Source organism: Protopterus annectens, chromosome 1.part1, assembly GCF_019279795.1.
Source record: "Protopterus annectens isolate FY-2018-M chromosome 1.part1, PAN1.0, whole genome shotgun sequence".
NCBI lineage: Eukaryota > Metazoa > Chordata > Ceratodontiformes > Protopteridae > Protopterus > Protopterus annectens.
The window spans coordinates 513,933,691-513,958,427 of NC_056726.1; the positions used below are offsets into that span (position 1 = coordinate 513,933,691).

Consider the following 24,737-nt stretch of genomic DNA (forward strand, 5'->3'; position numbering starts at 1 on the left):
CTGTTTTCCAAATGCAGAATGCTGGAGAAGTCAAAGAAGCCAGTTCAAAAGGGGGTAAAGTGTGCTTTTCCAAAATAAAATTAAGGTCCCATGGTGGGGTTTCTTGGGGGTTTAAAGTGTAAAACTCTCTTAAAGAAAAGCTTAACCTCTGTCCTGGACATGAGTGGGGGCTCCAAAGGTAGGCAAGCATTAATGGCAGATAAGTGAGCCTTAATGGAAGAGTAGGCCAACCCTGAATGCAATAAGTCATGGAAGTATTGGAGTACTGTGGGGGTGTCCATTAGAAAGGGTTGTAGTTTGCGCTTAAGGCACCGAATGGAAAATCTCTTCCACTTGGCTGTATAAGATTTCCTGGTGTTGGGCTTCCTGGCTTTTCACAGGATCTGAGCAACCTCTTCAGAAAAGCTGTGTCTTGTAGGGATTAGAACCCTATCATCCAGAGGGTTAGACTGAGAAAGGTCAGATTGGGATGAAGGAGCTGCCCTTTCTGCTGGGTGATTAGATATAGTTTTGGAGGGATTCTCCAGTAATTTCCCTCTGATAGGGGAAAGAGGATCATGAACCAGTGCTGTCAGAAGCAGGAGATTTGGAGATGCCTTCTGAACATTGAACAGGAGTCTTGGGAGCAGATGTAGAGGGGGGTATACATAAAAGAAATCCCCTGTCCATTGGAAGAAAGCATCTATCCTCCAGGCTAGAGGTGATAGATTCCTTGTGCAGAAAAGTAGGAGCAAATGATTCTGAGAAGAGGCAAAGAGGTCTCAAATGATTCTCAGGAGAGGCAAAGACATCTGTCTGAGGATTCCTCCATCTGACAGTTATGGCTTTCAATACCTCTTTGTTTAATGACCATTCGTGAGGGCCCTCCAAGTCCCTGCTTATACAGTCTGCCATAACATGCTGCTAACAGGGACTGTTCATAGCTGTAAGAGTAAGATTCATCCTAGAGGCCAGGAGCCAGGCCTCCTGTGCAAGCCTGCACAAGGGAGAGGATCTTATACTGCCTTGTTTTTTTATGTACCACATCACCATGGTGTTATCCACATGCACCAGAAGAGTGTCTGGTTTCCAAAGATGAGAGAAAATCTGTAAGGCTTGTAGACGTGGCCTTATTTCCTTTAAGTTGATGTGTTATTTGAATATACTGCTAGGTCACTCCCCTTGGACTCTGTGGTCTCCTGTCCTAACCCCCCATGCTATGTCTGAAGCATCTGTGAATGGGACTTGGTTGTGCAGAGTTAGAGTGATGGAGAGACCAGGGTTGATTGTAACCTGGTTGCTCCACCAAAAAAATTCCTTCATGATGCAAGGAAGAAGAGAAATGTGGGTATCAAAATGGTTAGTGTGCTGGGACGACACTGATTTCAGATACCATTTTATTTTCCTCATGTGTAGCCTGGCAAGGGACAGCATAGGGTCTGTGGCATCCATGAGTTCCAGGCCCTGACAGCTTGTCTGGTTGAATAATGATCCTCACAGGAAAGCATTAAGAACTTGTTTGCTAGGGAGGTGACCTTCTCCTAAGGATTAGAGGCATCCATGGCAGACATGTCCAGATAGCATCCCAGAAAGGTCAGCTGTTGGGTGAGGATGAACTGGGATTTTTTATAATTGCTGGTGAACCCAAGTAGAGTCAAAAGTCACACAGTGTAATGGATTTACTTTAGAAGAGTGCCCCTGGATAAAGCCTAGAGTAGAATGTCATCAGGGTAAAATAAGATTTGTATGCCCTAAGTGTGGCAGAAAGCCACTGCTGGGGCCAGACACATTGTGAAAACCCTTGGAGCTGCAGAAATCTCAAAAGGCAAAGCAATAAACTGAAAATGTGATGACCCAGTAAAGAACCTGAGAAATATTCTGTAGGAAGGTCAGATGGGGATATGAAGATAAGCATCCTTAAGGCCTAAGGATACCAGAAAAGTCTGAGGAAGTGGGAAAGGTAGAAGAGCTTGTAAGGACAGCATTGTGAAGGAGGGAATTCTCAGAAAGGCTTTTAGCCTAAATAGGTCCAGGATAGTTCTCCACTGACACTCTTTCATTGAGACAAAGAAGAACCTGGAGTAAAATCCCTTTCTCGAATGGGGAACCTCTTTTATGGTTCCCTGAGCCAGTAGGTCTTGCACAATAGGGTCTACCAGGTGTATCTGGTTAGGAGGAGGAAGGGGTAAACCCTAGGTAATGGGGCTGCTTTCCCAAGACATAGAGACCATGTACAGCACTGTGTATCTCTTTCCTGTACAGTGATGCCGTGCTTGCTAGGTATAGGTCTCCCTTCTTCCCCAACTCATCTGCAGTATTACATTCCCTATCTGCTAACCAGATTCTCATGTCTTCAGGCAAAGTGCTAAGAGCTTCTTCCCTTACCAAAAGGTCTGCCAGCCCTTCAAAAGTGGTGACCTGACACCCACTCACCCATCTATGAAAATAAATGCTTAACATAGGAATATATTCACACACACTCTCATCTGCCTTGTGTCTATGCTCACAAAACTTTTTTTATAAGCTTCAGGTGTTAACTTAAAACACTGTAATAAAGAGTTTTAACAGTATTATAATTTAAGCACTCAGTATCAGTCAATTTAGAAATAGCAGTTACAGCTTTACCATGGAGTAAAGGGATCGGGAACCGTACCCAAAGCCCTTGGTCAACATTATACTGTTTACAAACCCTTTCAAACATATGAATAAAACTATCAAAATTATCACCCTCTGTAAATTGTGGAAACATTTTACTGACCTTTATTGTTTCTGAAGTTTGGCTATTCCCTTCTCCATTACCTCCATGACCCTGGCAAACAGTCAGCATCTCATTTTCATATTTTCTCTGCCTCTCATTTTCTTCAGCTTCCAGATGTCTCAGTCTCTCTGCTGATTCCAATGCCATCTGTTTCTCTTTTTTTCAGCCTCCAAATGCCACAGTCTCTCTGCTGATTCTAGTTCTAACCACTTGGCCTCCAGTTCAAGTCTCTTTAACTCCAGACCGATTTTTAAGTCCTCTGAGGTAAAGCTGAACTGTCCATATTCTGAGAGTTGTACAGCCCCAAGGTCAGTCTGGTTGTCCTCCTGGTTGTTAGTCTGTGATGCAGCTGTGACTAAGTCTGCAATCATTTCTGCTTTAGTCAGGTTGGAATACCCCAGTCCTTTGACTTGGCACATCTCAGCCAACTGGCTCCTTGTCAGCTTGCCATACTCCTCTGCTGACATCCTTGCCTGCTCTCCTTGACTAACTAAGGTAACAAAAAATAAAACTATTGTGATGTAAAACTCTGAATGTTCACTGTGTGGCTGCTTGAGAGTACAAACACCTTCTTTAGTGACCATTGTTTACAAGCTACAGGAGTGAAATATCCACACCACTGAATCCCAATATGTGGATATCCCACCACTGCCACCAATAAATGTGATGACCCACCACTGGACCAGTAATCAATGAGCCTCAATCCTCACTACTGTTACCAGTGGGGGATGTACACCAAGAGGATGATAAGTTACACAAGCAGTATTACCAGATGCAGCTCTCTGCATCAAATGCAATTTCCATTAAGACAACACAGAGACCACAGTCAGTCCTGGGCTGGTTTATCCCTCTTTCTCCAGATCCCCAATAAAACACCTCACTGGAACAGCTATAGAGTTGATATCTCAGCTGAGCGGCCAAGCTAAGACCTCCAGCACCCTTTCTATCCAACCAGTGCTTCATGTCCCTGCCCAAGTAGCTGACACAAACACTCTTTGAGGTTTGATTTATACACACACACACACACACACACACACACACACACACACACACACACACACACACACACACACACACACACACACACACACACACACACACACACACACACACCTGGGAAAGGCTGGCACAGGTTTACTAGCTATTCCCCTTTTTGCCCAGACTATAAGGTAGTTACCACTGCCAAACGCCAGCTCCATATCAGCTATTTTAAGTCCCTTAACAAAGGGTGTCCAATCTTACTGTGTAATGTTACTTTCAGTACTAATGGTAGTTTGACCAAGTGCAAGGCTATTAGGAGTGGCCCACACAGTGTCACCAAATAAATATGCAAGTACTCTCAGAACTTAAATATCTCTCCACAGATCATCCACAGTGAAAGGTTTAAATATATTTAATAAATCATAAAAGAACAAGACAATACTAAATATATATTTACAGTGACATTAGAGGTCAAAATCACAGGAAATATTTAAAACAACATTGCAGGACAGTTTCAAATAAATAAAGAAAATATCTAAGTTAAGCTTTGCTATATTCCTGACTATATCTAAGAGAATTACTATAACCTAAAAACTTACTTACTGCAGAGCATGGTAGATGTGGTGAATGGATCTTCTAGCTGATGTTGTCAGGTCAAAGACAGAATACAAAATGCTGTGTCTCTCTCAGAGAGTTCCCAAATTAATATCTCAAACATTACTGTTGGGATAACTTGTAGAATGACATCATTGCTTATCATCTGACTCCTAGTTCCCAGGGTCAAAACAACCATTGATGGCAGCTGGTAGCATTTATTATCTACCTGTAAAAATACATAGACAGGCTTTTTCTCAGATCTTTGGCAAATGCTGGAAGTTATAAAACAATAAAACATTTCAAAGACAATACAGAAAACTTCTCAGCACATGTATTGTGTCTACTTGCTCCCATAAAGTAATTTAATTTCAGATATTTTTCTGAAGTTTTGCTTGACTGAAGTTAACCTCCTGTATTCCAGTTTCCACTGTTAAAATATATACATTTAAATAGTTACAATAGTGCATGCACATTTCTGTTCTTTTCCAGTAGAGTACACTGTGGATCCATTTTAAAAACAAGCATTTTGCAAATACCCTTTTCAACACATATCTGTACAAAAACATTTGATATGCACATAACGTACAGTTCTAATACAGTTGCAACACAAGCATCTTACAAAAATCATTTCAATATTCACCAATGACATAATTATTTACAAAATTCCAGATAGCTGTGCTGACAGTTTCTCCCTTTGTCACACACATCATAATTGATCTCATAAAATATAAAATCAAAAACCTTATAAGACTACACCCACACCAGTCTGACTCTGTCAAGGGGAGGGGGCTGCTTCCTTAGTCAACTTCTTTGAGAAAGACACTCAGGCTGTGGTCAGTGGTCATCCTGTTCACACAACTTATAGGTGTCTAGCCAAAGCATTTTAGACTATTCCCCATGCTGACATCATTACTAAGCTAAATGCCTTTCACATCAATCCTTACAATGTAAGTTGGATATCAAACTGTCAAAAAGACAGAGCCCCTGCTGTCAGAGTGGCAGGCACCTCCTCTGTAATCATGGAAGTAACTTCATTTTCAGCATCTACTTCTCTGATCTCCAGACTGGAAATCAGGACCTTTGATTAACTAAATTGTCAAATTCCCTTCAGATACCATATCATTTAAGCAGGAATTTATCTTTGGAAAGAAATGATATATTGAGAAGTGTAGCATTACCTCATTTGGGAAACAACTTTGTTTATCAAAATAGAACATAGCTAATCTCTCCAAAATGGTAATGTAAATTAGGGATCTGGGAAGCTGGGTCAGTAATCCCATCTCATTCAACCAACATGTAGCTACAGTAGTCATAAACTCATTCTACGTAGCACATCTAATAGCTAAAGGCATAGGTACATATGATTAGATGCTACTGGGAGGATCTTCCAAGCCAAGAGGTTATCATACCCCTGTATGCTGCCCTGAGTAGGCCTAATATAGAGTATAGTGCCCTTTCTGGGATTTAGTTATCTTGAAACATTAAGCAATAGGAAAAGCCACAGAGGTTCCTAACCTAAGAGACTGCTGGGCTAAAGATCCTAGCTATCAGGAAAGGCTCAAAACACTGCCCCTTTTACTCTGTGTCTTACAGGATCTCACACAGCTATATATGCCTTGCCATTAAGAATCTTATCCTCTTTGACCTGCTACATCTCAGCAAATCAAATAGCTCCACTGTCACCAGAACAAGAGAGCTAAATATTCACCAACAGATACATAAAACTTAATGGAGGGACACCAACAGATAAAACTCAGTGAAGAAACAAATTTATTTCCCCATGCTTATCTCATATCTGGAGCAGACTTCCTCTCTGAGTTAAACAATGTGACACCCTTGCATCCTTAAAATCTATCCTGAATTATTGGATGGGTCCCCAAATTTGTTCCTGTTCTGACCTGCTTTTGAACTTCCTAAGAAGGGGGCAAAGCCTAAGGGTGGGAGTTGTCAAGGTGAATGCAGTCTTTTGACTCGCTTGCCTTGTAACTGCTATGAACTGCTTCAGGTCACTGCTAGAGAGAACCACACCATAGCTATCAACGTCTTTGTTTAAAAATAAGGGACAAAGCCCCAAAATCAAGGACAGTTTTCAATTGCACAACTAATTTATCAGCAGATGCTGCTTGGTCACTGCTACAGGGAACCCTTACCTTAGCGCTTAACTTCTTTTTTCATGAATCAGGGACAGGCCTAGAATAATCGAGGAAGAAAGACCCAGGATTGTGGACAACTTTTAAATACTACACTAATTCACTTTAAAAGTTAGCAGAACAACAGGTTTTTCATTAAGATGCATTTTCTGAACAATAAGAACTGTGAAACTCCAATGTTTGGCATTATGGACTGATTGTAATCCTCAGTGTGTTATGCACAAATTAAAAATATTTATGAGGTGCACATCATAAATATGAGGTAAAATCATGGACATTTTGCAAAATTAGGGACAGGTGAGAGGTATTCCCCCACTCCGAACATCAACTGCTGTAACAGTAGATGTAACAAATATATATATCCTGATGATTAACTGCAATTCTCTTTAATTTTTCAGAAAATAAAAAGATTTATGAGGTATCTCCCACCCACAACACTGAAGGTTGTAACAGTTAATAAAATAATCTATAGTCTGCTCTGATGACATATTGTAATCCTTAGTGATATAACAGAAAATCAAAAAATTATATGTGGCAGGTCACAAATATGAGGTAAAATTAAGGACAGTTGAGACATACTGTTCCTCTACTTCAATGACCATTATACAGTAAATTAAAAGAAATAAACTTTGCTAGCCTGTAGGCAGTGTCTAGTGTAACCACTTCCCACAGTTCAATCTGGTTTTCACCTAGACTTTGAAATAAAAAAAATAAATGCACCTGCAACAAAAAGCAGTCCCTGATGATCCATGCTTCTGTAGATCCTCCCAGTAGGATCTAAGCATATGTACCTGCAATAGAAAATAGTCGCTGATGATCCATGCTTCTGTAATTCCTCCCGGTAGCATCTAATCATATGTACCTGCAACAGAAAATAGTCCCTGATGATCCATGCTTCTGTAGATCCTCCCAGTAGCATCTAATCATATGTACCTGCAACAGAATATAGTCCCTGATGACCCATGCTTTTGTAGACCCTCCCAGTAGCATCTAATCATACATACCTGCAACAGAAAATAGTCCCTGATGATCCATGCTTCTAGAGATCCTCTCAGCAGCATCTAATCATATGTACCTGCAACAGAAAATAGTCCCTGATGATCCATGCTTCTGTAGATCCTCCCAGTAGCATCTAATCATATGTACCTGCAACAGAAAATAGTCCCTGATGATCCATGCTTCTAGAGATCCTCCCGGTAGCATCTAATCATATGTACCTGCAACAGAAAATAGTCCCTGATGATCCATGCTTCTGTAGATCCTCCCAGTAGCATCTAATCATATGTACCTGCAACAGAAAATAGTGCCTAATGAGCCATGCTTCTGTAGCTGCTACCAGTAGTATTTAACCATATGACTAAAGATTACCAGGGAAGCACTGTGATTGGCTGCCCCCTGCACATAGACTGCATAGCAATAGGACATGGGGTAGAATCTTGTAGAAGTGGAAGATTTTTTTTTAAATATTTTCTTTTGTTTGGATAAATGTGCTGTATGTGCATAAATGAACATTGCTTTATTTTCCTGGAGCCCTCACTGTGGCACAGTATTTCACAGCTGGGGCATATGCCCCAGTGTGATGCTACCCATGTTAAATGGGCCATGTAGGATTTGGTGGAACTCTGCTATTTTAACGTTCAGTTTGGTATTTTCTGAGAAATCTGAAATAAGTGAAAGGTATGGTGCTCTCATGCTTTTTGTAAAAGTCTCTCACACACACACACACACATATATATATATATATATATATATATATATATATATATATATATATACATACTGTGGTTTTCATTTTACTGTTGTTTGATAAAGTTCTTGATACTATTAAAAGGACAAAAGCTTAGCTACTGGCTCCTTCGTCGTTCTTTTATATTAAGAAGTGTTTTAGTCATTTGTATTCCTGATCTTCTTAGCTCTGAGTACAGTTTTTAGTGCTAATATATATATATATATATATATATATATATATATATATATATATATATATATATATATATATATATATATATATATATACACACAAGTGTTCTATAGGAGTCAGGGTAGAACAGTTGACATTTTCTGCCCTTCTCAAGCAACTATTTCTTAATTATTCCTTTCGCCAATGCAGTTACATAGGTTCATAGGTTCATAGGTAGGTACTAGGCTATTGGCCCTAGGGCCTATATAAGCCTAGCCAAACGGTACCCTGGCTTTGCCACCCAAGAAAATTATTTTCCTGTACCCCTGTCAAGCAGAGCCACAGAAGTGATCCCGGGGTGAATTTCTTATCTCCCATCCAATCATCAAGATTTTTCTTGAAGAGTGCTAATGAAGAGCTTTGTTTGATATAGATAGGTAGTTTGTTCCAAAGTATGGGAAGTCTCTAGGACAGGAATCTGTCCCCTCCAGCATGTTCTGTTTATTGTGGTGACAAGGTTTAGGTCCCTAGAGTGTGTAGCTTGGAGAGATTGGGATTTCTTTAAGTGGAGCATGTCCAACAGCTCTGGATTTGGCATAGGTTTGTATGTTAGGCAGAGATCGCCTCTGAGTAGGCGATATGCGATGGAGTAAAGCTGGAGTTTTTTGAGACAGTCTGCGTACGGCATCTGTTTGAGGCCGGAAATCCTCTTTGTGAGGTATTTCTGCGGCCTTTCCAGCTGTTGTAGATGTCTTGTGAGATACATATCAAAAGGGGCGTTGTACTCTATAATGGGTCTAATGAGTGATGAGTAGAGGGGAACAATGACCTCTTTTTTCCTGAATGAGAAACCTTTTGTGATGAGGTGTGCCACATCGAAGGATTTCCTGACTACTGTGGTGATGTGATTATCAAAGGAGAGACTACTGTCCACCTGTGTCCCAAGGTCTCTTATCACACTTTCGGTGTTAAGTAGACTACTGCCTATGTGGCAATTCATGGGTACAGAGTTTTTACCAATAGGGATGACAATGCACTTTTTCGCATTGAGCTTGAGGCCATGGCTTTGACACCAGGCATCTGTCTCAGTGAGGCTCTTTTGTAGGATGTCCACATCATTAGGAGTTTTGATTATAGGTTCATAGGTAGGTACTAGGCTATCTGCCCAAGGGCATTTATAAGCCTAGCCAGAATGTGTTGGCTTTCGCCTCCCTTTTAAATTAGTTTCCTGGGCCTCTAGCTAGCAGGGCCACTGAAGTGGTCCCGGGGGTAAATTTATGATTTCCCATCCACTCATCAAGATTTCTCTTGAAGAGAGTCAGCGAGGGGCTCTGCCTAACATAAACTGGGATTCTATTCCAGAGCGAGGGAAGTCTCTGGGACAGGAATCTATCCCTCCAGCATGTCTTGTTTATTGTTGCACTGAGGTTTAATTCACTGGAGCATGTGGTTCTAAGAGATTTGGTTTTCTTGAGGTGGAGCATGTCCATTAATTCCAGATTGGACATGGCCTTATACGTCAGGCAGAGATCACCTCTGAGCAGGCGGTAAGCAACCGAGTAGAGCTGGAGTTTCTTTAGTCGAGCTGCATAGGGCATCTCTTTGAGGCCCATAATCCTCTTGGTGAGGTACTTCTGTGGTCTTTCCAGCTGTTGCAGGTGTCAAGTAAGCTACATTCCAAATGGGGCATTGTACTCTATTTTGGGCCTAATGAGTGATGAGTAGAGGGGCGCAATGACCTCTCTTGATCTAGAGATGAACCCTTTTGTGATTAGGTGGGCTACATAGAAGGCATTTCTAACCACTTTGGCAATGTGATTATCAAAGGAGAGGTTTCTATCTACCTGGGTCCCCAGGTCCCTAATTACATCTTCCGTACTTAGTGGATTACCACCTATGTGATAATTCATGGGCACTTTGTTTTTCCCAAAGGGGATGATTATGTATTTTTTGGCATTCAGCTTGAGGCCATGGTTTTGACACTAGGTATCTGTCTCTGTAAGACCCTTCTGGAGGATGTCTGTGTCATCTGTAGAGTTGATTATGGCCCCCAGTTTGCAGTCATCTGTGAACATGGTCAGCCATAGTCCTCCCATGCTTGCCTGTACCTCAGAGAAGTATATACCGAACAGGAGGGGTCCCAGGACCGAGCCCTGTGGGAAGCCACTTGTAACTGGTTTAGAGTTGGACATGGCACCTGCAACTCTGACCATGTGTGTTCTATCCGTGAGCCAGTTGGCCACCCATCTCGTGACATAGGGGGTTAATGTTCAAGCTGGTGAGCTTATCTATGATGCCAGAGTGGGGAATGGTGTTGAAAGCCTTAGCAAGGTCCAGGTAGGCTGTGTGGACTACCTTTCCTTCATCTATGGCCTTGGTAACTGTTTCAAAGAAGTCAACTAGGTTTAGGAAGTAGGATCTGCCTTTAGCAAAGCTGAATTGGGTAGGGTCCAGTGTCTGGAGTTTCCCAATGTCTCTGTTTATGAGTTCCATGATGATTCGCTCCATAGCTTTGCAGGCCAGGTTAGTCAGGCTTATAGGACGATAGTTCAACTTCCCAGGTTCTGTTGTGGCACCACCTTTGTGGAGCGGGATGACTGTTGCTGTACGCCATTCTTTGGGTACATAGTCTGTGGTAAGGCTGAGTCTGAACAGTGAATTTAGGTGAGGGTTTAGTTCCTTTTGGAGCTTGTGTAAGATGCAGCCTGGGACACCATACGGTCCCATTGATGCTGTATTCTTAGCTTTGGAGAGGGCTGTTTTTACCTGTGTGTCCATGATGTCTGGGGCTCTGCATTCTTCTGGAATGGACATGGGCCCTTTAGGGGGTAGGGGGTGAAGTTTGCACTGAACTTGTTCAGTCAGGATGTTGGCAATGTCAGTTGGTTCAGTGTATTTTTTGCCATTTTGCACTAGCTCAGAGCATATCTGAGAGTTGCCACCTAGATTCTTGACATAGCCAAAGAAAGCTTTGTGGTTATCTTTAGAGTCCTTTGCAATTTTTCTTTCGAAACTGGCCTTGGATGATTTTATGAGGGATCGTACTTTCTTGCTAATATTGATCAGTGATGCCTTTCCTTTTTGGGATTTTGCTCTATCATGTAGTAGTTTCCTCCTTCTGTTGTATAGCTTATTTATGGCCGGGCACCACCAGACTGGTTTCCTCTTTTTGGAGGAGTGAGTCTTGGTTTTACTTGGGATGGCTCGATCCATGCATCCCTGTAGATGCTCATAGAATGCACTTGTAAAGGATTCTGAGGATTGGGCAGCATTATCCTTTAGCAAGGGGGCTTTGAAACTCTCCACCTCGGTCTTGAGAAGTGTGAGGTTGGCTTTTGAAATGTTTTTCACAGTGGTTTCCTTGACTGTGGGTGGGGTCGGGATGTGGATGTCCAGTGTGATTAGTTTATGATCTGATCTTACCAACGAGGGGTTTACCTCTGGTGTGGAGCACTGATCCCCCATGTTGGTGATGATCAGGTCCAGTATGTTGTCACTTCTTGTGGGCGTGGTGACCAGCTGTTCCAGGGCATTTGAGTTTATAAACTCTAGGAAGCATTGGGCAAAGGAGTTTGTACTTGAGTAGTTATCCCAGTCAATGCTTGGGTAGTTGAAATCTCCCAATATCATGGTGTTAGGTAGGACCTTTATATTTTCCAATGTTCTCAGGAATGCTGAGTGGGGGTCCTGAGACAAGGTAGGTGATCTGTAGCAGGCTACGATCTGAAAAGCAGTTTTGCCCACTGTTAGTTGCACATGGATGGTCTCTGAGGCCTTGTGCTGTGGTACTAACCTGGAGGTGTGGGTATCCTTTATGAAAATGGATACACCCCCTCCTTTTGTATTTTGGTCCAGGTTCTGGGGCCAAAAGGTATGGTATGAGTTGTAGCCTGGTAGTGCTGGGGTGCTCTCTGGAGCTTTGAACCAGGTTTCTGTTACTGCACAGATATCGATTTGCTCCATGCTAAGGAGTGCCTCGAGTGCGTGCATTTTGAGGTTTAGACTTCTGACATTGAGTAGCATTACCCTCAGTTTCTGGTTTCTTGTGTTGTTTATGGAGGTGGGTTTGTCTTTTGAGCCTTGCCTAAAAAGGCACTATGGGGGTGGCAAGAGCCTTGGCCAGTATTCAAAAGCCTAAGGGTGACAGGTGCAAGCCATCTGGAGAAGCAGTGTGGCTTGTTGAGCATGTCATCCCAGGCTGACAGACACTGGATCCCCTTTGAACGACACCAATAGCTTAGCCAATTGTTAAAACTGATCATTTTTTCTTCGTACTGTGGCATCATTCTTGGTGAGGGCAAGATGCTACTCAGGGTCAGGGTCATACTGGCCTGGGCTACATGATCAGAGAGCTCCTCTATGTCTCTTTTCATGTAGTCCAGGGAGGTATGTCTCAGGTCATTCACACCAACATGTACAATGACAGAGTCATATTTGTACTTGTTTTGGAGTGACCTGAGTGCTTGTGTTATGTGACGGGTCCTGGCACCCGACAGGCAGCTTACAGTAACCTTCTCCTTGTTCAGTCTGGTGAGTGGGACGTCAGTGTGCCTGACAATAGAGTCACCTATTACTAGTGTATTGGGTGTGTTGTTGTGCCTTAAGGGCTGTGGTTGCGTGGCACACTGACTTTGTGAAGTATGTTATACGTGGTTGTTGTTTGAGGGTGGAGGTTGCTTGGATGTCTGCTTTGGAGGTCTCTGCTGCTTAGGCAGATTTTTATTTAGAGCCTCCGAGTATGTTTTTGTGTATTTATGTGTGTTGTTTGCTGGTGCATGTATGACTGTTTTATGTGAGACTGGAAGTGTGGTGCAAGTATTTCCCTTCTCCTCCTGACTGGCTGTTCCAGCCTTGGGTTAAGAGAGCTTGGCCTCCAGTTTGGCTGTATAGTTGCATCTCTCACATACATTTGTGTTTGTTGGAAGGAGGAGAGGGTTGTCCGTGTACATGAGGCAATTGTAACATTGCCTCAAGATTCCCAGATTCACCAGCTGGACTGGAGAGTATACCTGAAACTGCCCTTTGGACATGCCTGTATGGGTAACTGAACTGTTTTACTGATTGTCCGGTAGGGATGAAATAGGGAGCCTTGTACTATTGTATAATAAAGGGGGAGGTGTTGTGTTAGCATTTATTAGTGCTTACTGAGAGCTTGGAGCAAGTGTTGGGCTGTAAAAGGAAAGTTAGAGTGCTTAATTTGAGAGTTTGACTAGCTCTAAGGGAAAATTCTAAGAGCAGACTTTGTGAAGCCAGGAATAGTTTAACCCTAGCTAACCGGCACTGCGCAGTGCGCAAAACCACGCAAATGCGGGTTTTAAGGCATGAAGATGAAAGAAATAGGAATTAGCCCAAAACGGCCAATAAACTACAAGTTGCTGGGCTGTGACCACTCCTCCAGGGACAGATAGGCTGCTCAAAGCTCCTCCACTCTCACTGGTGAACAGAGAAACTTACTCCTATCCAAGTAAGGATATGGGCAACACAGGAACTTATACCACAGTCTTGAATTCAGCAGAACCTGAAAACTGGACTAGACTAGCTTAGAAAAGGCGGGAAACAAGAATATATTTTTTTTTTGTTTGTTTTTGTTTTTTTTTAGACAGAGATACAATGACCTTTCACAAAAACACTTTAAATGCTTATATCCGGCTAGCGCACTTTAGTGTGTAGCCTACAACAGTTAAACAGCACAAAAAATTAATTTAATGACTTAAAAAAGTGCTAACAGCAAAAAAACAGTTTTAGTATGCAGCAAAGAGTTTTTTAAAGCTCAGAAATGTTAGAAATCGCTTTTCGGCGAGACTAGCAGTCGCAGGAAAAAATGCAGAGAAAAAAATACTTATATCAGTTGAAAATCACTCTTTTGTCGCTCTGCTGCTTGTAGTACTAAAACTGCGCAAATGCGGGTTTTAAGGGAGGGAGATGAAAGAGAGAGGAATTAGCTCAAAACGGCCAATAAACTACAAGTTGCTGGGCTGTGACCACTCCTCCAGGGACAGATAGGCTGCTCAAACCTCCTCACTCTCACTGATGAACAGAGAAACTTCCTTCTATCCAAGTAAAGATATGGGAAACACAGGAACTTATACCACAGTCCTGAATTCAGCAGAACCTGAAAACTGGACTAGACTAGCTTAGAAAAGGTGGGAAACAAGAATATATATATTTTTTTCTTTCTAGACAGAGACACAATGAACTTTCACAAAAACACTTTAAATGCTTATATCCGGCTAGCGCACTTTAGTGTGTAGCCTACAACAGTTAAACAGCACAAAAAATGACTTAACTTAAAAAAGTGATAACATCAAAAAAACTGTTTTAGTATGCCGCAAAGAGTTTTTTAAAGCTCAGAAATGCTAGAAATCGCTTTTCGGCAAGACTAGCAGTTGCAGGAGAAAATGCAGAGAATAAAAATACTTATATCAGTTGAAAGTCACTCATTTGTCGCTCTGCTGCTTGTAGTACTCTGCAGAATACCACAAGGAGCTTGGCTGAGTAGTATACAAGCGAAAAACCATGCAAATGCGGGTTTTAAGGCAGGGAGATGAAAGAAATAGGAATTAGCCCAAAATGGCCAATAAACTACAAATTGCTGGGCTGTGACCACTCCTCCAGGGACAGATAGGCTGCTCAAGAAATGAAAAGTGGGAATCCTGGGGCATGGTGGGGGATCTGTAGCAAGCTACAATTTGGAATGCTGTCTTGCCCAGAGTTAGTTGCACTTGGATAATCTCAGATGCATTATGCTGAGCAACTAGCCTGGAGGTGTGGATATCCTTAATGAATATGGACACACCTCTGCCTTTAGTGTTTCAGTTCAGGTTAGGTGGCCGAAAGGTGTGGTATGAATTATAGCCTGATAATGCAGGGGTGCTCTCTGGAGCCATGAACCAGGTCTCTGTCACTACACAGATGTCAATGTTCTCCATTTTAAGGAGTGCCTCGAGTGAGTGCATTTTGAGGTTTAGACTTCTAGCATTAAGTAGCATTACCCTCAGATTTTGTTTGCTTTTACCTGTTATGGTGGTGAATTTGTCATTTGAACCTTGCCTAAAAAAGGCACTATAGGGGTGGCAAGAGCTTTAGCCAGTATCCAGAATCCCAAGGATGACAGGTGCAGGCCATCTCTGGCAAAGCCTAGTGGTTTGTCGATCATGTCATCCCAGGCAGACAGATACTGGATCCCCTTAGAATTACTGATTGCAAATGTCTGCAGGACAAGTTCCATTCACCGACACACTGCTGTTATCCTTAAGCTTTGATTAAGTTACCTTCCTCTTTCTGTAAACTACCCACAGGACAGTGCTGGCAGGTTTTCCTGACAAGCCAAGATGGCTAGAATGGAATATTAGCCTTCAAGCTGCAGTAAGGCTCAAAAATATCATTGAAAGATCAAGCTCCAAATTACACAAACATATACAAACCCTACAATGATAGTAGGAAAAAAAGTCCCATGGCCAGTTGATAGTTCTACCACATGATATAGACAACAGCAGCTGTGGCCAGTAGCCTAAAGTAATTACTACTTACAAAAAAAACTGTGACATAAAAAATAAAATAAAATAAAATAAGCAAAGCAATCCATGAGCTCTAAAAGGCAAACCAGGTTGTTTCAAATCCTTTTATAACCACTCCATCAAACTGCAGTTCTTTTGAAAAATATTTAATTAAACGAAAGGAATAAAAACAAACCTATTAAACAAACAAAAAATAAAACCTCGATACATATGAGTGTATGACCCTATCCAACAGTCTAAAATATTATTTTCTTTGTTAATTCACTTAATAAGAAAGTAAATGATTGCTTTCCATCCTCAATCCCGGGCCAGAAATGAAAAAGTGAAAACACCATTTATATATTTGTGATCCCCTTCTCTTTTGAGAGTTTCTTACAGAGATGTAGCACGACAGAAAACGGTCTTGTGGATTTACTTACCCATTTGTTATTTGATAAGTGATGAAATATTATCAGCCATGGCATAATGGTTCCAGAAGTATATATAGGTGAAACAATAAACTGTCTGTTACCACTTTTCTCAGAAGTCACCAAGTCAAAGAGGTGCTATATCACTACTGCTATTAGACAATGTACCTCGTTTTCGTGAATAGGAATGTACTGACTCTTTCCCTGCTCTGCTCGAATTCAGGCACACCTTGTTTCTGTCCAGAATTTTGCAGAATACCCAGATTGCTGCCTTATATTTTTGGTCTGGTCCTCATAAATTCTGTAGTTTTGTGGCAAATCACTGAAGGCTTCAGTCATCAAATAATGGCAAACATTAGAATTTCTGTATTCCTTTTCTTCAGAAAAAGCATGCTAATGCAAATCCTGTTATTCGGGTAATTTTCTACTTCCTGATATTGTCTGTTTCACCATTATTTTTTGGCTTTGCTCAGTTCCAGTACTACCTCCAAAAACTAAAGCAGCAGGTAAAAGACAAATGTGTGAAGCTGTTGCCACACAATAAACCAATATCAATGTCTATGTTTATTTGCAGCAAAGGTGATAAGTTTTATTTTGCTTTATTTTTCAGGTGATTTAGAACAAAAGTTTGAACTGGAAATCAGTCCACTCTGCAACCAGCAGAAAGATACAATTCCTGCCATCCAAATAGGTGAGTACTCTAGACTGTTACTGCACTTATATCACTGATTTAAAAAACTGTATAATGATAGTCTCCTAGAATGTGTATTACTGTATCGTCCCTGGACACTTTCTGCCACTACAAATGCAGCCATGGCATTTGTACTCCATATTGAATCCACCTAGATTCATATAATTTGCTGTATCTGGATGATTCTGTAGATACCCTAAGAAACTATGTTCACTATTTCATACTGGAAGGTATATATCAAGAATTCTAAAATTCAACAGGAGTTAATTTAGAGAAAGGGAACCAATTACAAATAACGTCATTTATCATGTCATTCAGGCCCTGTGGCAGCTCAATGTATTACTCAGCTCACAAACCTGTGTTTGCAAGTGCACTTGCTCTCTTTCACCATTTTTAAATTGTGACAGCACATTAACTTTTATCTATGTGGAGCCGAGATCTACGAGAAAATAAGCAGTTTAAGAAGGAAAAGTTTTGGCAGCTCTTACAGCATATGCTGAGCTTGAGTTGGATCCACTCAAGCCAGAATCTTGTTACTATTTTTCTTGATTATTTACTGGTACCTGCTATTTTGAAGATTGTCAACACCTTCCTTGACCTTGCAATTCCCAACTTCATCCAAGCCTGGTGGAGGCATCAGACCAAGCCTTGTGGGAATTTTAGTTTTGTCTGAGAAGCCAGCTCAGAGCCTGTATATCTGTGCTGTATAGCAGTGAGTCCAAAGGCAGCCAGACACACACACACACACACACACACACACACACACACACACACACACACACACACACACACACACACACACGCACACACACAAAGTTATCCAAAGTGGACATCTTTGCATCTTGTTCTAACACGATATTAACTGTTACCACTAATCTTAGGAGAAATAGATACTTTAATAATAACATTGAGCATGACATCATTTAGCAATAATCACGTGTAAGTGTGGGTAATGTTGGATTTACCCATAGTTGGTGTGGTTTGATCATGAGGGTGAAGTCTGAGTTCTTGTCCTACAACATTCACAAGTTCTTGATTATTTTTTATAATATTACAATTATTTTGTTTGATATGTCTTATACTACCTCCATCTATATTTTACTCCAGGACCATAGAATAATTCTACCACTGGAAACTTTTCCATTTTCCTTATTATTTAATAATTTTCTTTCAAGAATTGAATAATATATAACTTCCCTCATAATAATAATCGAATCTAAAATTGTGTAACAGTCTTTTACTTTCTTCTGTGAAAGTGCCATTGTCTATAATTAATCCTGGCAGTCTCATTAATTGCCCTTTAAAACATTTTCTTGACTGCCACTAGTTGTAAATTTGAATAGAGCAAATATGAATTTCCAAATCTTTCTTTCCTATAAATACTGGATGTGAAACATTTATTTGCTTCATCTTTAACCACCACTATATAAAAAAAATAATAATAATCTGTCATATTTATATGTCATTGTTTAAATAAGTGAAAGCATTTAAGTAATTCAGAAATTCTGATAATTCATCTCAGCTGCTTTCCCACAGAACAAAATGTCAATAAATCAACAATACAGCTTGAAATTCTTCTCATAAATACTATTTATTGTAACTGGGCTCTCCCATTGAGATAAAATTAAGTTTGTGTATGCTGGGGCTACTAAAAAAGACATTAGATGAAACAGTAATAGCGAATTAAACTTAAATGAGGAGAATATAAAGAAAATGGTAAATAGTATACAGTGAAAACTTTTAGCAGAAGGTGGAATGCAGATGAAGATGTGAGGAGAAAGGAGAAGGGGATACTAAGGGGTCTGTCAAAATGTTTGCATTGTGTATGGTTGAAAGGATGAGTCAGACCAATGGATCTGTAACGGGCAGAAGAGTATGCAACTTCTGATTTCCAGGTGAACGGAACTCTAGCTAACAGAATCAGATTTAAAGAAGGCTTTCTGAATGACACATGAAGGTGGTAGGGGGGTGACATAACATAGTAGCATTAGGATTATTTTTGCAGAGAATAGGTGGAGTGCATTTGTTAGGTAATGGAGCAGAAATTTAGGAACAGAAGTTTAGACACAATGTAAAGAAGATGATCTATAAGTGCTGGTAAATGAGAGATGGAAACAGTGATGGGTTCTAACATTTGTCAGGTAAATAAAATATTGGTATTTTGGGAGTTTCCAAGGGAGACAAGGAGATGGGCATATTTGAGCTTAGGGTTAAATATGATTTTTATAATTTATTACCTGATTTCTAGGAAAAGAAGGTTAGGCAATTGAAAAGAAAGTTTAAATTGACTAAGGAGATTGCCAGTAATATAGTTAACATGAAAAATGAAACATATGTAGAGGCCAAGTATTACTTCAGAGTATTTATAAGACGCAATCTTTGTGAATTGTGTACAAAATGATCGGCAATGATAAGAATGGCTTCAATGGAATGATGCTGAGGTGCTCCAAAGATTATGGTTTTAGATTTACAGGAAATGATACTAAGTAAGCCAGATGCAGGTTATACTGATGTCACGCTACAAAACTTTTTGTAGATCAGCCATGGTAGCCATGGCTCTAAGAAGAACGTTATCAGTGTATTTCAAGTTGGTGTGGTCACATCAGTCATGGTGTTGGAACCTTGTTCACACCACCACCATCTGGCCACTTCAGTTTTGAACTGCACTATCGTATCCCCATGATAGTGACTTGGTCTTGTTCAGGACCTTAAGTAATGTTACATGCTCTGATTTATCTCCAGACCTCTACCAGACCCCAGCAAGCTGCAGTGTAAATGATCCTGATCTGTTTGCTACAGTATGTATCAGTACTGTAGCAGCAACTGTTTTACCTCCATTCTTGCCCATCCTGCCACCACTGGTCTCTGCTTTCCACAGTAGAATTATGACCTTTGCATCCTGCCTAGCACAGCACAGAAAGAAGGATGGAGCCCTCATACAGGCACACCTGTCTACTGGAAAATAATTAGGCACTAGACCTGTTTTATTCCAAGTAATAGTCAGAGATATCTCCCATAAAAAGGCATGTTAACTGTCCAGGGAGATCTCTATTGCAGGAAATTAACCTGACAATTTCTTCCTAGTGGTGGACAAGTGGCCACAGTGGTGCAGAGGTTAGCATTGCCACCTCACAGCAAGAAGTTCTCCGGTTCGATCCTCAGCTGGGGTGCCTTCTGTGCGTAGCCTGCATGTCCACCCTGTGATCGCGTGGGTTTCCTCCGGGTGCTCCGGTTTCCTCCCACATCCCAAAGACATGCTGAAGGTGGATTGGACACTCTAAATTGACCCTAGGTGTGAGTGCATGCATGTGTGTGCCTTCTGTGGAAGGTTGGGTGCCGGCCTGGCAACTCGACACCGTAAAAAAAAACTCCACTGCCAATCATGAGCGGACAGGTGATCCACTGTGGTGACTTCTAACCGGGAAAAGCCGAAAGAAGAAGAAGAAGGTGGACAAGCTATGCAGCCCTGCCCATCTTATCTCTTAGGGGACATTCTCTACAGGTAACTTTGAACTGGGTGCTCATTGTTTTATTTATTGATTGATTGATTGATTGATATATTTGACAAAATGGAATCCATCAGAAGGGATGTTGCCTATTACAGAATATGATTGTTTCAGCATGATACATATCTAACTGGACTGAGGATTAGATTAAAGATGTTCAGTTCGAAGAATTTGTGTGGTTGGTTTCATGTCTGCTTCCCATTACTTGTGTGAAGAACCCCAACCCACAAAGCTGATTAGAACTTACTTGGCTGCACCTGGTTCACTTATTTTTAGGGCTTCCCAGACCTCTTTGTAGACTGATACATTTCCCTTTGTTTTAAAGGAGACCTTGATCACACAATTACTCAAAATTTCACCATGGATCATGGCACTCTAAACAGTTACTTCCCTATCACTAACCTTTATTTTAGTGAGCAGTTTATTAATAAAATGATTAGTAAGTAACTTGAATACTTTTTGCTCAGTCATTGTCCCTAGGCTCCATATCTGTCTGGTTTTAGAGGTTACCATACTGCAGAAACTGCATTGTAAATGGTCAGTCATCTGTTTAAGGCAAAAGATCAATCCATTTATTTCTTTCTTGTCCATCTTGGTCTTTGGTGTTGCTTTTGACACAGTCAACCATCAGATTCTTCTAGAGCATTTGAGCATATATTGTAGGTTATCCTGCACAGTCCTTGTTTGGTTCATCTCCTACCTCTGTGGGTGTTGTCAGAGTGTATCTTCTGGTGTTATTGCATCTACTCCCTACCTTATGAGTTGCAAGGCTCCCCAGGGTCATGTACTGGGACCACTTCTCTTTACCATGTATATGATACCACATGCTGATCTAATATATTATTTGCAAATATTGCAAACTCATCAAAAATGAATCAGATGTTGTCTGGCATATTTTTACTGGTATACCATTGGATCCTGGGGTCTTCCGTTCTGCAAAAAAACTGTAAAGCCAGAATAACTTCCTCTTTCATAAAAGAGGCTAATAATGAGGAAGCCTGCAAAGCTGCAAGCTTTAGTATTAACATGTTTTGCAAAAATATTTCCTCGTGCTTACATACAGATTTTTCATCCAATTCCTTCTCATATTATGTAGCCTTCTGCTATGGAAACCAAAGTGCCAAATACTTCTGGTTAGATGGAGCATTATCAAAACATTTCTTTCAGAAAATATTTGCCAGTCTCACACTTATCTTCTAATACTTTTCCTGCTCTCCCTCAGTTCCCTTAAGTAGTTCATCTTGCGCCATTTTCAAATTAAGGTGAGTTTGATTTATCTTAATGCAAAATCTGATTTCATCATCTTTTTCTTCTGCTGTAAAACATTAGTTAATTCCATTTTACACTCATCCCAGTTTGCAGACAATGAATTCTGTACCATAATTCTCCCAAGCCTTTTAACTCCAAATAAACTTGCAACCCATGATTTAGACTACCTTATTTATACAATGTAAGATTAGCTCTCTAGACTGTGATATTAATAACTCAACTTACTGCAGGGTATATAATAATAGTGCATTATCTTAAAAGAAAATAGGACACGTTTCCAACTTCTGAGATATATAAGTATGTTTTTGAGAAATAAATATTCTGTTTATGCTAGAGAATAAACTATATCTAAAGGACTAGCAAGTAAAGGTAGGGTACTGGTATTTCAACCAGCTATATACATCTACCAGTCCCACTACAGGAAGTAAACCCCTTTAAAATTTGCCTAATACAGAAACGTGACCAAATCACAGCCCAGACTGCACATCCCCGCAATCCATTACTGTGCTCCATTCTCCTTTCAGTATAATATCCCCATGCTGATATAGCAGCCAGTCTTTTAATATCTGGTTAGTTTTATATACAAAGACACTGAGCAGAGAAGAACATTTATTTACACAGTTGTTGATCTACTTAGAAGGAGGATATAAAAGTCCTCTTCTCAGGTGCAGACAAGAACAGTTCGCCAGTGCCACAGTGGGAGCAAGAAATTATGTACATAACACCATAAATCTGTCCTTTTGCAGCTCTCCTCCCCCTTCACTGTGCCTGTTTCATCAAATAGCAGCCAGTTTCTTCTGTACTTAATATTATTGCTACAGTCCGCAAACAAATTCTTTTCAAAAAATTTACACCATGTAGGAAATCAAATTGTCACTATTTTCTTCATGCCCACATTAACAAATATGTTGCCAACTTAGTAATATTAAAATAGGCCTTTGCATGCATTTTAAACATTAAGTTGTTATTATTTATGATCAACAACAAAGGAAAAAACATACCTATAAACAATCAATAAATCAAAGCTATATAAAAACTATATAAAAACTTAAAAATCTTTATAAAAACAACTGAGCTACAGCACTGTAAATAATATAACTTTAAGAAAAAAAAACATCAAAAACAAAGAAAAAAAATCAACATACACATAACTGTTACCATTGTACATTTAAGTAAGTAACATCACAACCCAGTAAATCTAAGTCCTTTTTCACTTGAACATTGCCCTCAGGGGTGCAACCACTCTGCAGTTCAATAGAATGCATGCAGTAATTTAAGAGTAGTTCCAGTTCATAGCATCACCATCTAAGCTAATAAGAACTCCTTTCAATGGTCTTACAGAAGAGTACTACTCATAGAACCACAAGAGTATTTTTGCTTCTCCTTTCCATGACTATTTCAGCCCAATACAAATTATTATCAATTACTGCTCTCCTACTGTGGCCGTGCTTTTTTGCATTATTTGCTGTGGTCTTCTTTATGTCTATCATATTTTGAAAAACAGAAAAACCTCAGCTCTCATTATATCATATTATATTCCAGATTCTTTTTTGGTTCCAAAAAAGAATAAGGACCTTAAGCCAGTCCTGGATTTGAGCAAATGAAATTGCTTTGTGAAACACACCAAATTCCAGATGGTCACAGTACAGTCTATTTTACCTATCTTTAGGAAGGGAGTTTGAATGTGCTTGATCAACCTCAAGGATGCCTACCATCATATAAAGATAGTAAGGCAGTCCAGGAGACTTCTGGCTAGGAGCCAATCATTACCAGTACAGAGTGCTGCCTTTTCATCTCAACACCACCCACCAGAGAGAACTCTTGGGGACTAGAGAAGGAGAAAGGTGATTTGAACCCTACTTGAGGGAGCCCACCTTGACAAAAACAGCTTGGGACACTAAGTGTCAAGGAAGAAGCCTTCCCTGCAGTTAGTACTGTGAGAATAGAGCTCCAAGATGTCAGCTCTGATGGCAGCACCAAGATAGTGGAGACTGGAAGTGGCACAAGGTGACAGAGAGGCTGAAGACCTTGAAATCTTTGGATCTGGCTAGCAAGAGGTAGGGAGAGCTGCTTGTTTACAGTCCACCTTAGAGGATTTGGGGTCCTTAGTTCCATCCATTCAACCTCGATCTCCCTTATCATGTTTGCTGGCTGGAGAAGAAGCGTCCCTGGTTGGCAAAAGCCCTTTTAGTACCAGCTTTGCCCTCCTTTTGTTAATGGCTCTAGAGCTGACACTATCGCAAATGGGACAGTGAGTCTCCAGGTGCGCAGGTCTGGAACAGTGGACTCACCAATCATGGGAGTCTTGAGAGGGAAGTTTATGGCCATACTTGACACAATTCTTAAATCCTTTCTCCATACCTCCACAAAAACAGTAAGCACACCTTAACTAAATAAACGACACTTAAACACACCCTAACAAAAAAATGAAAATATCACCAACAGTAAGGAACACTAAAATGCGGAAAAAAGACTGCTAACATTACAATTACATACTCCTACCTACCTAACCACTACACTACCTAAACACAAGAAAAAAACTACAAAAAGAAAATGTATCAACTATACTATGTAATACCAAGGGTAGATGAGAAAGTGGAGCTTGATATTAAGCTGCTATCCTGGAATGTGACAAATGAGATCTGGGGGTATTCTGTCAGTGCTAGCTATTATAGGTAGAGGAGGTGGAGCTCAGGGAGCTGATGTCTTTTGGATATTCCTGGGCTTGCATCTGTGTCAGATCTGATAACCCACAGATTGAACCCAGATGGAAAAGAAAACATTGGATCAAAGACAATACTGGATCCTGAGGTTCTTATGCTGGGCTCTGTTATCATAGTCAATCTTTCTGTATCTACTATCTTTTGCAGGGCACTAACTAGCAGTGATTCAGTCTCTACTCTTTGTGTGATCGGACTGCATAGAAAAGGCTTCTTGAACCTCACTCAGTCTGGCTTCCATTTTTTTCATATATTGTGTCGA

General features: G+C 40.6%; 1 protein-coding gene across 3 annotated transcripts in view; it reads left to right on the forward strand.

The window, feature by feature from the left end:
* PDE7B (phosphodiesterase 7B) overlaps window positions 1-24,737 on the forward strand; it is a 2,106,446-nt gene that overhangs the window by 1,993,929 nt on the left and 87,780 nt on the right. For all 3 annotated transcript variants that reach the window (XM_044076350.1, XM_044076357.1, XM_044076343.1), the window contains one exon: window positions 16,900-16,980. In XM_044076350.1, coding sequence (XP_043932285.1) covers window positions 16,900-16,980 — 81 coding nt within the window. The remainder of the gene's footprint in view (window positions 1-16,899; window positions 16,981-24,737) is intronic.